This window comes from Brachionichthys hirsutus, chromosome 18 (genome assembly GCF_040956055.1).
Source record: "Brachionichthys hirsutus isolate HB-005 chromosome 18, CSIRO-AGI_Bhir_v1, whole genome shotgun sequence".
Classification (NCBI taxonomy): Eukaryota; Metazoa; Chordata; class Actinopteri; order Lophiiformes; family Brachionichthyidae; genus Brachionichthys; species Brachionichthys hirsutus.
This window is the reverse complement of record NC_090914.1, coordinates 3,194,949-3,208,854: the sequence shown is the minus strand read 5'-3', so window position 1 is coordinate 3,208,854 and position 13,906 is coordinate 3,194,949. Positions and strand designations below refer to the sequence as shown.

General features: G+C 45.3%; 1 protein-coding gene across 1 annotated transcript in view; it reads left to right on the top strand.

The window, feature by feature from the left end:
• The window catches only part of ralgapa2 (Ral GTPase activating protein catalytic subunit alpha 2), a 47,268-nt gene extending 35,678 nt beyond the window's left edge, over window positions 1-11,590 (top strand). The window contains exons 32-39 of the mRNA XM_068752339.1: window positions 188-325; window positions 2,528-2,705; window positions 4,469-5,306; window positions 5,936-6,007; window positions 6,746-6,869; window positions 6,979-7,134; window positions 9,808-9,966; window positions 11,362-11,590. Coding sequence (XP_068608440.1) covers window positions 188-325; window positions 2,528-2,705; window positions 4,469-5,306; window positions 5,936-6,007; window positions 6,746-6,869; window positions 6,979-7,134; window positions 9,808-9,966; window positions 11,362-11,499 — 1,803 coding nt within the window. The 3' untranslated portion in view covers window positions 11,500-11,590. The remainder of the gene's footprint in view (window positions 1-187; window positions 326-2,527; window positions 2,706-4,468; window positions 5,307-5,935; window positions 6,008-6,745; window positions 6,870-6,978; window positions 7,135-9,807; window positions 9,967-11,361) is intronic.
• The last annotated feature ends 2,316 nt before the right edge of the window (window positions 11,591-13,906 follow it).

Sequence of the window (13,906 nt, the reverse complement as noted above, 5' to 3'; positions counted from 1 at the left end):
TGGCTGAGATCTATCACGTTGGAATGGTGTGGTTGCAGAGGAATGTGTCTGCCTTCCGTGCTGTTCTGCTTGCATCTACGTATATAATTCCCGTCTTGGTGATAAACCTCTTGTTTCTTACAGGTCCGATATTCCATGCTTATTGTTTTGATGTTTGATCACTGCGTCTTTGTTGCTCCTACATCAGCTGATGGTGTCACTGCTGCTCTGCCTGTTGGATTGGTGCATGGCTGTCCCCTTGAGTTTGCTGCTGGAGCCCATCACCATGCCTTTGTTGGAGGACTGCACATCCCACAAGGCCCCTCTGCTAGACTACATCTACAGGGTGGGTAGGCTCACTAGCAGCTGGGAGGTGGGAAAAGCTGAAATTTGCAGCTACAACAAATGCTGGTTGAAAAAAAAAAATAGGCAGTCTCCCCTTGGTTACACAATAACTTAAGCTTACCCCCCCCCATTCCATCAAATGGACTTGCCCCTTAAACCAGTCTCACCCCCATGACTATGCCTCATTTAACATTATACATGCACAACAAATTGGAAGCACCCACCATAGCTAGTGTATGCATCATATACTTCTCATATACAACTCACCTTGTTGTACACACTACATGTGTTTAAAAGTTGGCAACAATGTGAGTCGTCTGTCTGTGTTATTGCATTTTTCCTTCTAACCCTTTATTTATGGACTGACCCTGAGGGATGGAGGCCAAGCTTCAGGCACAAATGAATGAGGTATTATTCATTCCCTCCTGTCTGGGCAGATGCGGTCAACGGCAGATCTTTGTAAGGATGTCACCCCTCGTAAGAAATGGTCCAATTATTCAAACGACACTCTTTGTCCGCTTGATAGCCTCAGCCTATAAATGCTTGTCCGGAAAAATCTGAATGGAATATGTCTTAATATGAGAGCAAGTGCAGCTGCTATGAATGCAAAGACAATTAGGCGTGATTGGTTGTCTATTGGCGCACAAAAGGCACGGCTCCTCTGGGTTTCACTGGGTGTGGCCGTATCATGCAATATCAGAACTGAAATCTATACGTATACACAGATACACTGGATGCTAATTATTGCCCTTACCATGCAGAGAATATCATTCATAATTCAATTCAATTTACTGTTTTTATATTTTTTTATAGTTTTTTTTTATTGTCAATCTGCTCTGTCCCAGACCCTCACACAGGAACTATGCACACACCCCCACTGATAAGAGCGTTCGATATGCTGTTCATTCAAGGAGAGAAAAGTGGAAAAGTTATGTACGGTGACTGGCAGCATTCAGATCATTATAAAGAGTAACATCGCACTAAAACATGGTTCACTGAAATTCTGTTTGAGCGTCTCCATCTGCTCTCTCCAACCGCCTCAGCAGCCATCTGCACCTACCCCGTGTGTGCGTGCGTGTGCGTGCGTGTGTGTGCGTGTGTGTGTGCGTGCGTGTGCGTGTGTGTGCAGGAGAGAAAATAAGGACAGGTATGTTTGAGGCACGCCTTTATATTTTTGTTTACGTTGTCATTATATGATTTGTGTGTGTACATAGGTACACCTATGTATCCATACTATTGGTCCCCCCCCTCTCTACAGTACGCTTGTTTCGTTGTACGTTGCCTTCCAGGAACTGTTGCTATGTGTATTGCAGCCACTTAGTTGTCAAGCACAGCTGTGGGTTTTTCCCCCTCCCGCGCCGCGTCTCCACCTCGCTACAGTGAAACCTCTTTTGAGCTTCGGCGGAGCAGCTGTTGGGTTCGGATCTTTTCACCGTCCGGCCTAAAATCCCCGCTCAGCGTACCTAGAGAGCTTCTCAGTAGAATCCTCCCTGTTGCCCGACACAATACTGTTTCACATGGCAGGGCCAGCCTGCGCCTCCGTCTCGCAGCCAAGTGTGAGCGTATCTGTGTTCTGAATGGGATTAGCCCTTGCACAGCTTTTCCCAAGTTGCTCCACTCTGAATGAGAGGCCCCTCATTTAAATACATTAGGCATATTTTATACCGACTCGTATGCAGCAGCTAACCTCCACTGACGTCGTACAGTGTACAGATGTGTTTGTTTGTTTGTGTGCGTGCACGTATGGCTGGCTGATTGTGCATGTTTGTAGTGGGATCTGAGCAAAAAGGATAAAGTCTTAATTAAATCAAACAGTGTAAACCTGTCCAATGGCTGTAATCAACTGCCCCAGTGCGCCTTATCTGGCCCTGCCAACGGATGCTCTGCCATCTGTTATGTAGATCGATACACTCACACATCACATGAGAAATGGATTAGATGCGATAAAGACCCTCTTTTCTCTCCCCACCCCATGCATTATGATGTAAATGGACATGTATTCCTCTTTCACATGCTCCTGGATCATGTCAACATAGAACAGGCCTGTTTTTAAGTGTCACTGTGCACACTCCCCCTGCCCCCCCCTCTAGCACATAGCACATTGAGCATCCAAATGCATGTCACTGCCATACTGCAGGAAAACTACTCCCTGTTTCAAACGGGTCCGATCAATCAACCCTCGTCATTTCCTGCTCTTCCTCAGGTGCTGCACTGCTGTGTGTCCACCTCAAACCTGCACACCCAACAGAGCCACTACCTCCTCAGCTTGTCAGACTTGCTGACTGACTATGACCTGATGTTGGGTCAGGTTAAGAGCTGCGAGCCAACACCCTCCCAGACCAGCACCGCCGACTTTGGCAACCTGCTTACCGTGGCTGAGGGTAAGGACATGGAACCATTCTTCTGCCCCTTCATGACCTCTTTAATCTGCTGCACATGAGATTGCATTTGGGTGGCAGACAAAATGGTGATGCCGGATTATTTGGGTGCATAATATTATGTGCATGTCAGTATGTATGGATAGACACGAGAAAGAAAGACATCTTAGTGATTGCTAACACATTAAAGTCCTCAAATTATGCCTGATGAAGCAACCTTGTTCAGTCCTTACTGTATTTCTCTCAGACCACAGAGAGGCGAATTCTAGTCCTCCCTCAATTACATGAAAAAGGTTGAGTTGCCCATCCATTTTGAGCTTCTCCATTAAATGTTAATATCTTATTAAAAGTAGGGAAAAAGGAAATCAACCATCACAGCAACTGGAATGTTCACATTAGTACTTTTCCCTAGAGAGAGGACCCATTATGGGGTTTTAGATGAAATTGTGGTTTATTTTCCTCTTTTTGTGACCTTGTGATTCCATTAGGCAATGTGTTCCTCTGTCTCCCTCATGTCCTCAACTTCAGAAAAGTCTTTATAGCCCAAATACACAGCGTGACTGTCTGCTGAAGCAATATAAGAAATTTGAATAGCAGCTTTTGCTTGAAATTTTCACCATACCTCTGCTTTTTGGTTCCCAGCTGCACAGTCTTAGTAGAAATAACAAAACACTATCAAAAGGGCAAACCAAAGAGTGCCGGTCTACTTATGTCCATGCCCCCCGCCTCATATTGATCAAGTCACATCAAAGGGCCAGCGCATCTCTAATGCAGCTTGGCCTGCTTTCTAAAGAGCTTTCTCCACTTTGATGGGGGGGGGGTGGTATTGATAGCACTGTCACAATGCAAGAGAGCATCTCCTTGTTTTTCCCCCCACATCACTGCAGAATAGAGCAAGGCATGCCTTTCACTTGGGAGGAAAAAACCTGTGCATTTACATAAATGCAATTCACTTCGTCCTGTTAAGCAGCCTGTAAAGATAGCACTTCTCATTAGCACTCAGCCAGTCTCAACACTTGTCCATTGTAAGAAGACTCAATGGGCCTTTCAGTGTTGTCTCTCTTGATTAGATGCTACCTACGTAGAGGTGCACTGACCAAGCTATTATGAGATATGAATAAAGTACCCCTATTAGTATTCAGAAATGAGATTTGTCTCTGTATGAAAGAGAGGTAACAGGCATGATAGCGCATCCGGACACAAGGTTTGGCTTTGGTATCGTATGGTTCTGCTATGGGTATACAGTGGAACCTCAGTTCTCAAACATAATTTGTTCCGTAGTACTGATTTGAAAACCCATTTGTTTGAAAACCGAAACTATATTCCCATAAGAAATAATGTAAACTCGATGAATCTGTTCCTACACAGCAGATAAATGGCCATTTACATGCCTACAGTTATATTAACATGCAACTACGTGTATCTAAACAACAAATAATGCATAAAAGTGCAAATAGAACGAAAAACTAAAGCATAATAAAAGTAAATTTTACACATTTCCGTATCGTTTACATACCTTTTTGGCTGCGTGTCTGGAGGAAGGTGGAGGGACAGAAGAAAGGAGGAAGTGTTATTCCTATGAAAGGGACTCGCTCTTCACTACTCGGGTAGACTCTGCCTTCGTTTGCGTGTCTTCGGTTTGCCTCGGCTCCTCTCGTGCGGTCGAATTCCAAAAATCTGTTCACCTTCTGAGGCATTTTAAACTCAATTATTTTGTTCGAAAACCAAGATTCCACTGTATTTGAAAACCCATCTCTTTTTACCAGAAAAGCGTCGAAGGAACATGGAGCTGATTCCCCTGACGGCAAGGATGATCATGACTCACCTGGTGAACCATCTGGGCCATCATCCGCTGAGCGGTGGCCCCGCCCTTCTCCACAGCCTCGTGAGCGAAAACCACGACAACCCATACGTGGAGTCGTCCGAGCTGTCCTCTGAGGTTTTCAAAAGCCCCAACCTACAACTGTTTGTCTTCAACGATAGCACACTGGTGTCCTACCTGCAGATTCCTTCTGAAAGCCCCAATGTCGGACGCCCCCCTCAGCCTTCCTCCCAGGTGCGTATCATTGTGCGGGACATTTCGGGCAAATACTCGTGGGATGGAAAAATCCTCTACTGTACTACCGAGGATGACGTCGTTGACGCAGGGGGTTTTCAGGCAGTCGATCAGCCCCTTCCTACGACCACTACTACTGCTTGGACTCAGAGCAGAAACGAGCACAGCTCTCCTACTATGGGATGCAAAAAACATTCCTCAGTCTCAGAGTCCCTCTCCGAATGTTGTGAGGAGGAAGACGTAGACGTTCTTGATAAGCTCCTGGAGGATCTTGGCCAGTGCAGCCCAGAGTGCTTGCCTCAGCCACAACTCAGGCTCAACCAACCAGCCCCGTCACCCCATGGCATGAACCTAGAGCAAGAGGCCACCATCCTGGAGGCCATCCTGCGCCAGACCCAGCAAGAGGAGGAGCAAGTGAAGAGGTGGGATGCTGATGTAAGCTTTCAGGCCACCTGCCAGAAGGAACCTTCTCAACAGGAACCGAAAGCTCCATTCTACTTCTGCAGGCTGCTGCTGAATGACCTCGGCATGAACTCTTGGGACCGCAGGTAAGGTAGCCCTTATCATTGGTCTGCTTTTCATTGTTTTAAAGGTAGCCGGAGAGAAATGGAGGAAAATGAAGTCCTAAAGACGTCAGTTGATTTCCTATCCACGCCACATCATAAAGACAGTCTGTATGAGGCAATACATTAGCAGAAAACCACATCCGTCCAATAAGATGTTTCCAAGCCAAGTTACTTTCTATGTTTCTGAAGAAACTCAGCTTCTGACTCATTATTCAAAGAGAGAGAGAGAGAGAGAGAGAGTTAAAAGCACACAGGAGTCTGGAGTGTCTTAATCTCCTCTCCACAGGGTAAAAGCACCCAGCTGTTTTCACTTAAGTCTACCTTGCAGAGCCACATCTTTGTTTCCCAGTAAATTAAAAGCTTACACCTCTTAATGGTGATGGTACAACATGTGCACCTCTAGCAGGAGATTGTTGTTTGCACCTGTGCCTTTTTTTTGCCTTTGTTGTGCTTCGCTGCCCAACAGAACTTTTAGCCTGAAAACAATCTTTTGTTATTGAACTCCTATTTGCTTTTTTACTTTTTATTTTTTGCCAGTCTAATATTGTTTTTATTGTAATTTTATGAACACAGTTGCAAATTTGTCTACTTAGAACCATTTTGTCAAACAGGAAGAGTTTCCATTTGTTGAAGAAAAACTCCAAACTCCTGAGGGAACTGAAGAACTTGGATTCCAGACAGTGGTAATTATTATGGAAATATAATCTTTGAATCTTATATATCATGTTATCTGTATAAACTAGGGTTGTGTGAGATACCACTATGGACCCGTTTTTAATTTAGCACCCCAGGCTCATCATCAAACTACCACTGCAGCCATTTGATAAAGCTCGCCGTTCAAGAATAAGTTTAACGTTTAGTTTAGTGTCACACAGATGCTAAACGTAGCATCGTATTGCCCCCATCCTTCCTTTCCTCTGCCATGATATTCATCTCCTGCTGATTATAGATTTGGGTGTCTCCCACTTTTACTTGTGCTGCCATTTTCTTTCTCGTTTTCTCTCTGCTCAATCAATAAGTACTCAACAGAATGCTTGATGATATTAGTTTATTAAAGGATTCCATCGGTGCAGCGCTTCTTTCCCCCCCAGGCTGTTTGACTTGGTTGAGCAACCTGTGCACCAGCATGCAAAGTGCCCCAGTGCAACTGTGTTGTACTGCCATGGCAACAACAAGCGAAGGACTTCACAGCTATTTGTTCTTTAATTATTTTAGAGCTGAGATGTATGGGGGGGAAATTTGCCCTCCTGATTTCGTTAGACTCCATTACACTTACACGTTCAATTCATCGTCATTAGCAAGATGCTAAGTTCAATGCATTCTTATGACGTGACTGAAATAACGAGTCTTTTCAGGTGTGCTTTAAATGTTGGACACTGTATCATTGTTGTCCCTTTAATTGTGCATATCTTTCTACGTAGTCGAGAGACACACAAGATTGCCGTGTTCTACATTGGAGAGGGTCAAGAGGACAAGTGCTCCATCTTGTCAAGCAGCACCGGCAGCCAAGCTTATGAGGACTTTGTGTCGGGACTGGGATGGGAGGTACAGATAAACGCGGTCTCAAACCAGCACACGCCCTCTGTATCGGCAGCTGAAGCTTTCATTTGCACGTACAGATGTGCAGACACTAAATTGTACATGCATACTTCAGGTGGACCTGGCCACACACTGTGGCTTTATGGGTGGCCTCCAGAGAAATGGCAGCACAGGTACAACGGCCCCTTACTATGCTACCTCCACTGTGGAAGCCATTTTCCACGTGTCCACGCGTATGCCATCTGATTCGGATGACTGCCTCACCAAAAAGGTAAAAGCATAATGTCCTGTTATCCAATTAGTCCATTCTTGCATGCGTCTGATACTTTGATCCTTTTGTCTTCTAGTTGTGCACCTCGACTTCAGAGTTTTTTTTCCAGCCAAAAGGAGAGAAAAGACAAATGCTACTTTGCTCATTTAGTGCAATGAAATGGCTACACAGTCCTGCCTGCCCATAGCAGTGTGTTGTTGTAGCCTTCGGTCTTGTATTAAACTGTGATCAAGAAATGTGACTCTGGAGTGCAGGCATTGATTAGTGACCCCAGCCAGGCAGGCCTAACTAGTACAGAGTTGCAAGCGCGCGAGTGAAAAGAGGGCATGTGCCGTGGCAGTAATGAGTATGATTCTGCTAGCCCCTGCCCCCTGCCTGTGTGCTGTGACCAGGGCCTGGATTCAGCCATTAGCTCTCCCTGCTAGGGCAGGCGCCTGCCGGATGCCGGCAGGATCCTTTTATCCGATTCCTGCTGCCGCCACAGGAGCGATCGATTGGTTTCTGTAGTGGGATTCTGAGTTGCAGTGCGCCAGTAGCAGTTAGCATGAAGAAATGAGCCGCAAGGCCCCTGCCCATGCTGCCAATCTTCTCATGAAGTCCCCCCGCTGAGATGGGAAATTCATCAGGCTCTCCGCATATCCAACTCCCCCCCCCCCGTCCTCCGCAGATCTCTCCATTCTCAGTTTCACAAATAGCCCCCTGCTCATTCTAAACCCTTTTTGAACCTGTGCTTTAGTGACTTATAAAATTAGACGGACAAAGTATTTTGGCTGTGGTTGGCCAGAGTGAGGCGCTGGAGGGACGGACATGCCCAGAAAGGTTTCCTGTCATTTTGCCTAACTTCTGTAATTACTGATGGTCACCTGGCACAGATCTCTGCACTAGCCGCAGGTCGTGTAGACATTTGGTAAGCAGATGCAAGCATGTGTGCTTTGAGAACAGGATAAGACTTGGAATGGAAAGCATGCGTCCCTGTCTATTTGAAAATAGCACCTTTAGCCTTGCATTCACCCACTTTGCTGCTTGTAACCACAGAAGCATACTATGACGGCTTGGGAGGCTCTCACTGGGCAGATTGCCTGTTTGAAGATAATGGACTGGGGGGGGGGGGGGGGGTCTAAACCAAAAAAGAAAAGAGGGAAAACCAGGAATTCCTCAATCCAATTGTGGGTTTTAGAGCAGTGCAGGCTGCAGCAGCTGGCTCCGGTAATGCGGTTAGAGAAACGACCTGCAGGGTTGGGGTCAGGCGAGAGTGTGTGTGTGTGTGTGTGTGTGGGTGGTTGTGTGTGTGTGTGTTTCTGTGAAAGAGAGAGATTGACGTGTGCCTCGGCTATCGCGTTCACCCTCCAGGCACCACAGCTTAACTCGGCTGCTGCAGGTCGTCCGTATAAGCAGCCTCCGATGTTCTGAGGGCCTCTCGTCTGCTGTTTTGCGATGGGAGGCCAAAGAGAGCTAATTGAGCAAGATTCTTCGGCTCAAATTATATTTTATTAAAGGAGTCTCAAACATTTGGATGTGATTAGCAAGGAAATAAATAGATTGGTGCAGACACTGATTGACTACAGCGTAAGCATCCTCATTAAACTTTGTGATTAAACTCGTCCGAATGCTAATATCTTAACCCAAATTAACGTCCCGGTGTTGATTGTCTACCGCAAATGCATATTCAACATTTTCTCTGAAATTGTCCCGGTGCCTGACCTGGTTGGTACCTGCTGATCCCTGAACAGGCAGACTGAATTGACAAGCTTCAGTAATCGGCATGCCGTGGATTTGTTTAAGATTAACATATTACCATAATTAAGGGCTGATAATAGAATGTGCTAATTGCATTTTTTGGTGACGAGGGCATGTTTCTTAATGGCTCATTAGTCCCACAGTACATTGGCAGATGTTGTCTTCTGAGGAGAGACTCACTTTTCATCGACACTTATCAGAGACTGTCAACTTAGCGGCGGCAGTCCATTTTACTTTTTTTAATACCTCTTTCCAACTATCCATGTTCAATTTCCTGTCTTTTTTAAGTGTGTGTTTTGTGCTGTACCCCCCCCCCCCCCCCCCCTTTCATTTGTCTTTGTGAATAGAATGGAAATAGAAAAGCAATTTATTCTCTGATGTGGGAAGTTAATTGGGTCTGACTTTGTTTGTTTTTGAAATGCTCAATTTGGTGTTTGCGTTTTAAATTCATAATGAAAAGGCTATAAAAAGAGTCAAAAACCAGCTGTCAGGCCTTACTTAAACGTTTATTTGCACAAACAGGATTTGGGATTGCACCTGTAAGCAGTCCACTTGTTATCTCTTTAGGATTCTCAACGGCAGTCAAGTGTTTCTATCTGCAAAGGCACAAGCGTGTTTCCTTGTGACTCAGTGTTGCAGGTTTTATCTGGTAAAGTCAGTCATTCCATGTGTTGGGACTGAAATTAATTAATCATTAGTTGCTAATAACCTGGGAAAAGCCTAAAATATTAACACTGTTCAAAAGTAGCTGACAAATTGTGGGAGCTGTGTATGTGTGTGTGTTGTGACCCTCCAGAAGTGTGTGTGCGTGCAAGGCACGTGTTTATCACTAACGCTATCATCTAAAACTGAAATGCTAGCAAACGGCATAAAAAGAAAGAACATTTCCTGCCCTCATCAGGCGATTGATTTACACGGCTTTTGTTTGTTCGGTAGCTGCGTCACCTGGGAAACGATGAGGTGCACATAGTGTGGTCGGAGCACACCAGGGACTACAGACGTGGCATCATCCCAACTGATTTCGGAGATGTGCTTATCATCATCTACCCAATGAAGAAGCACATGTATTTCATCCAGATCATGAAGAAGCCGCAGGTAAAGCATGCTTTTTCCAATCAAATTGCTTCATTTCTCTGGGAGCAAGCATGAAAAACACGCCTTATTCCTTATTTTCAGCACTGCATTAATCTGTTCATGAGTTAAAAGCCTCTTCATGCTTCCTATTTACACTTTTTCTTCTTTTTTTTTTACTTTTCCTTTCTCCTACTGTGGTATTTCTCTGAAGGCTTTTAGTCTGTCCCCCCCCCTTCTCAAGCAGTGCATTATTACCCACACTGTGGGTATGTTCACTCAGAATGGTTACCATCCATTCTTGGCTAGTATCATTTTTACTACTTAACACTGAAAGCATGGCTTGACTTTTTTTTTTGCCTTCTTTGGGACCATTATGAATTAAAAACGCATTCTTCATGTAAATAATGGAATCTGTTTTCTATTTCTCATTTCATTTTTGGACTAAGAAATCTATAGCATTAGCAATAGTGAAAAGCGTGACGACGTAATGCTGCATGCCTAAACCTGCCAGTGCAAATTCTCACGACAATAATTTATTTTCATTTGATTATTTATGTTGGACAACTAAACAGTTGAGCGTTTCTTTTTCAGACGCGTACGACTATTTACGCACTAGTACACACGCAATGTTAGTAGTGCATTAAGGTTAAATACTTCAATGGCTGCAGATGGTTCACAAATGAGCGCATAAAATTCAGTCCCGCCTCAGCCTGGCAGAGAGTTTCTACTGTGGCAGGGTTAAGAGTAGACACTGCAACATCATCCCCCCCCCCCCCCCCCCCCACCAACCAAAAAAAATACTCCTCTTCAGCTGCTTTCACCTCCACAGAGTTACCCCAGTTTCATGGCACGTGCTTAAGTTATTTTTTCTTTGTCAGACTTGGTTCAAGTCCATTTCTTGCATAATTTGACTGTTGGTCATGCTCGCTGAACTCCCAATTTGAAGACAGCAGGACCTTTTGGAGACACTTTGACATACGCGTCAACTTCCAGGTCAATGACCATTGAGCTTCGGTGATTAAGGGCCCCCCCCTTCCAACGTGCATGAACAGACGTGTGTGTACCACACACTCGCGCGCTGGTGATGAAATGCATATTGCTCCTTTGTATTTGTTTGGTAGGCCATTGTCTTGATTGTTATTTTAATTGCATCTGCCTTACATTGAGTCACGTTAGATATGTGTGGTGGTCATGCAAAGTTAAGGAAAAATAAATTCGACCTTTGCCCTAAACAGATGGCAAAACGGTTAAAAAAAAAAGAGAGAGAGAGAGAGAACAAAATATTTTAATCAACCTTTCCTAATTTGGGGGCATTTGAACATACAATGACCAGACGCTGACCAAATTATCTTGGATTAATTTGGGGGGTGTTTGGTGACTCGTGTCCTCATTCTTTCTTTTTCTTCACATCCTCAGGTTCCCTTCTTCGGGCCTCTGTTTAATGGCGCCATCATCACTGGTATGCTGCTGCCAAGCTTGGTGCGGGCCACCTGTATCAATGCCAGCAGAGCCGTCAAGTCCCGGCTGACTCTCTACCAGAGCTTGTATCCTTGACTCCTTCATGCCTTCTGCTTCGTTCCCGGTTCACTGCACCATGTAGGGATTGCTCATTATGGAAAAGCAACAATTAAGAAAAAATGCATTCTGGGATATTTTTTAGAATAGTTTCAATAGATGTGCCGTTTACCACCCATGAGCTTAAACTCTTAGCACCACCAGTGACCTATTTGAGTCGATTCACTGAGACATGTGGCGTGCTTGTCACGACAGCCAAACGTGCACAGCTGAGTGCTGACACTGATCCTTATGGGCCTGTCTGATTTACATACAGCTATCAGACCGGGGCTGTTTTGCAGCCTGGAGCCTCGCGGGTGGTTCGCCTGATGCTGTTTCAGTATAAACAAATAATGTTTCATCATTAATACTTCTTTTTTACATTTATTTTTATTGAGAACAAGGAGAACTGAGATAATAAGGGCAACATAAAGAAATGCATGCAAGTGCATAAACACGTATGCGGTCGCTCTCTGCCCTCCACCCATCCGTCCAACGGCGTGCCGTTAAGAGCCTGACTCCAGCTGTAGTTGTCAGTTGGTTTTAAAGGGAGTGTAATTACCAATGGAGATGAATTAGCATGTGAATGCTGGCAGCACGGAGTTGGGGTGGGGGGGGGACCGGGATGGCCCCTGGAGGGGAAACCTGATCTCCCTGCTCCTCTTCGGACAGCATGTACAGCACCGCCTCACCAGGAACCACGCTGTCCCTCTGGCGGTTGCCATAGAAACCTCCCCCCCCAAGGATTTTCTGTATGTACGGGAAAACAAAGCATTGTTTTTAACACACTCACAATTCAAATGTTTTTGGTTTTTTTAATCATAATCCCTGGCTTTATTTATGCTATAACATCCAGTATGTGTGTGTGTTGTTTACAGTTGGGTGTGTGCAAGTATGTCTGCCTCTATGCCTTTCACAGTGCATCACATCCAGTGCCCCCCCCCCCCCCCCCCCACAACACACACACACACACACACCACCCTTATATCAGGCATTGTCCGTGTGTCCCTGGGGGCATCCTGAGTGACAGATGTCTGTTACCCGACGCCAAGTGAATTAGCCCAGCGTGACTCTCAGTGCCAGAGGGGGGGCACCACAGGCCTGCCTACCTCTAGGGAGTGGAGGGTGGTGGTGGTGAGGGCAGTAACTGGGCCTCGAAAGCCTTACCTGGCATTCCTTAGCAGAAGGGCACGCTCCTGAGAGGAGATGAATGAACGTGCCAGGCAAAGTAGTATCTGTATGTTTGGTGCTGTTGGTCTGCCTAGCTAGAAGACTTGTGAGGTAAGACGACCCCCCCCAAATAAAAAGAGTATTTATGTTTTTAACGAATTACAGAATGTTCTGACTGGCGGTGGCATGAAAGGAAACAGCCTGGAGAGGCAGGTGGAGTTGGTCCTTGTGCGCTTTCATCATGGGATTTGCTGTGAGATCACACAAGCCTTGTGTGTAGTTTCCTTCTCCACTCCTCATTCTTCCATCTTCCTATGGTTATGTGGTTCTTTATCTTTTCACAGGTCGGAACAATGGCCCAGTTTTTTTTTTTTTTCCCCCATCTGGGATATGTGTTATTTGTACAAGATGAAAATCCTCATCCTTAGTTTACCCCCCCCCCCCCCCTTCACAATGCCTTAAGAAGCCACAGTCTGCTTTCTGCCTTAGGCCACTCTCCGAGGTAATTAGCTGAATATTTCTTCAAAGAGAAGCTATATGACCCCTGTGTGTCCAGATAAAAGCCGAGTATGGCGCTGTGCCCCCCCCTCCCTCCCACTGTCACAAGGCTCAAGAGGACACCAGCGGTCTGCTGCAATGCTCACAGGATCTCTCAAGGTAATAGGATTTGATATTTAAAAAAAAGACCACCGGCGACATATTCAGAAAATATGCTGTGAGTGCTTTCCAGGCAGGTGCTCCCTCCTTGATGTCGTCGTCCCCCCCACCCACCACCCATCTATACTCTTGCATTTCTTTACTTGTTCAGCATCCGCCTCTGTTTGTACGTTAGAATTTGTGTCAGCTTCGTCCGTCAAGACTTGGAACGCGGCCTCAAAGACGACATTTCACAACCGTCTCACAGACGACTCCCGTTGCATCATCTATTATTTATACTCCGGCTTGGGAAGTGCAGCTGGTCTGGCTTTGTTTGTTCAGAGACTATGATTTACAACTAGTGCACAGCATTCACAGCTGGATTTGAAAATAATTGTGACCGCAAAATGAAGTGATTTTTTAATTTTTTTTTCTTTTTTCATTAAAACAACATTCATTTTATTGAATCATCGGCAACAGTAGAATAAGTGAAGCTTGTTCATCTGTTCAGAGCTTATCGCCACATGCACACATTGTCTCACACATTGTCTAGGGAGGAAGACAAGTTTGTTTGTGTCGGCCAAACCCAGCCTTTCGCTGG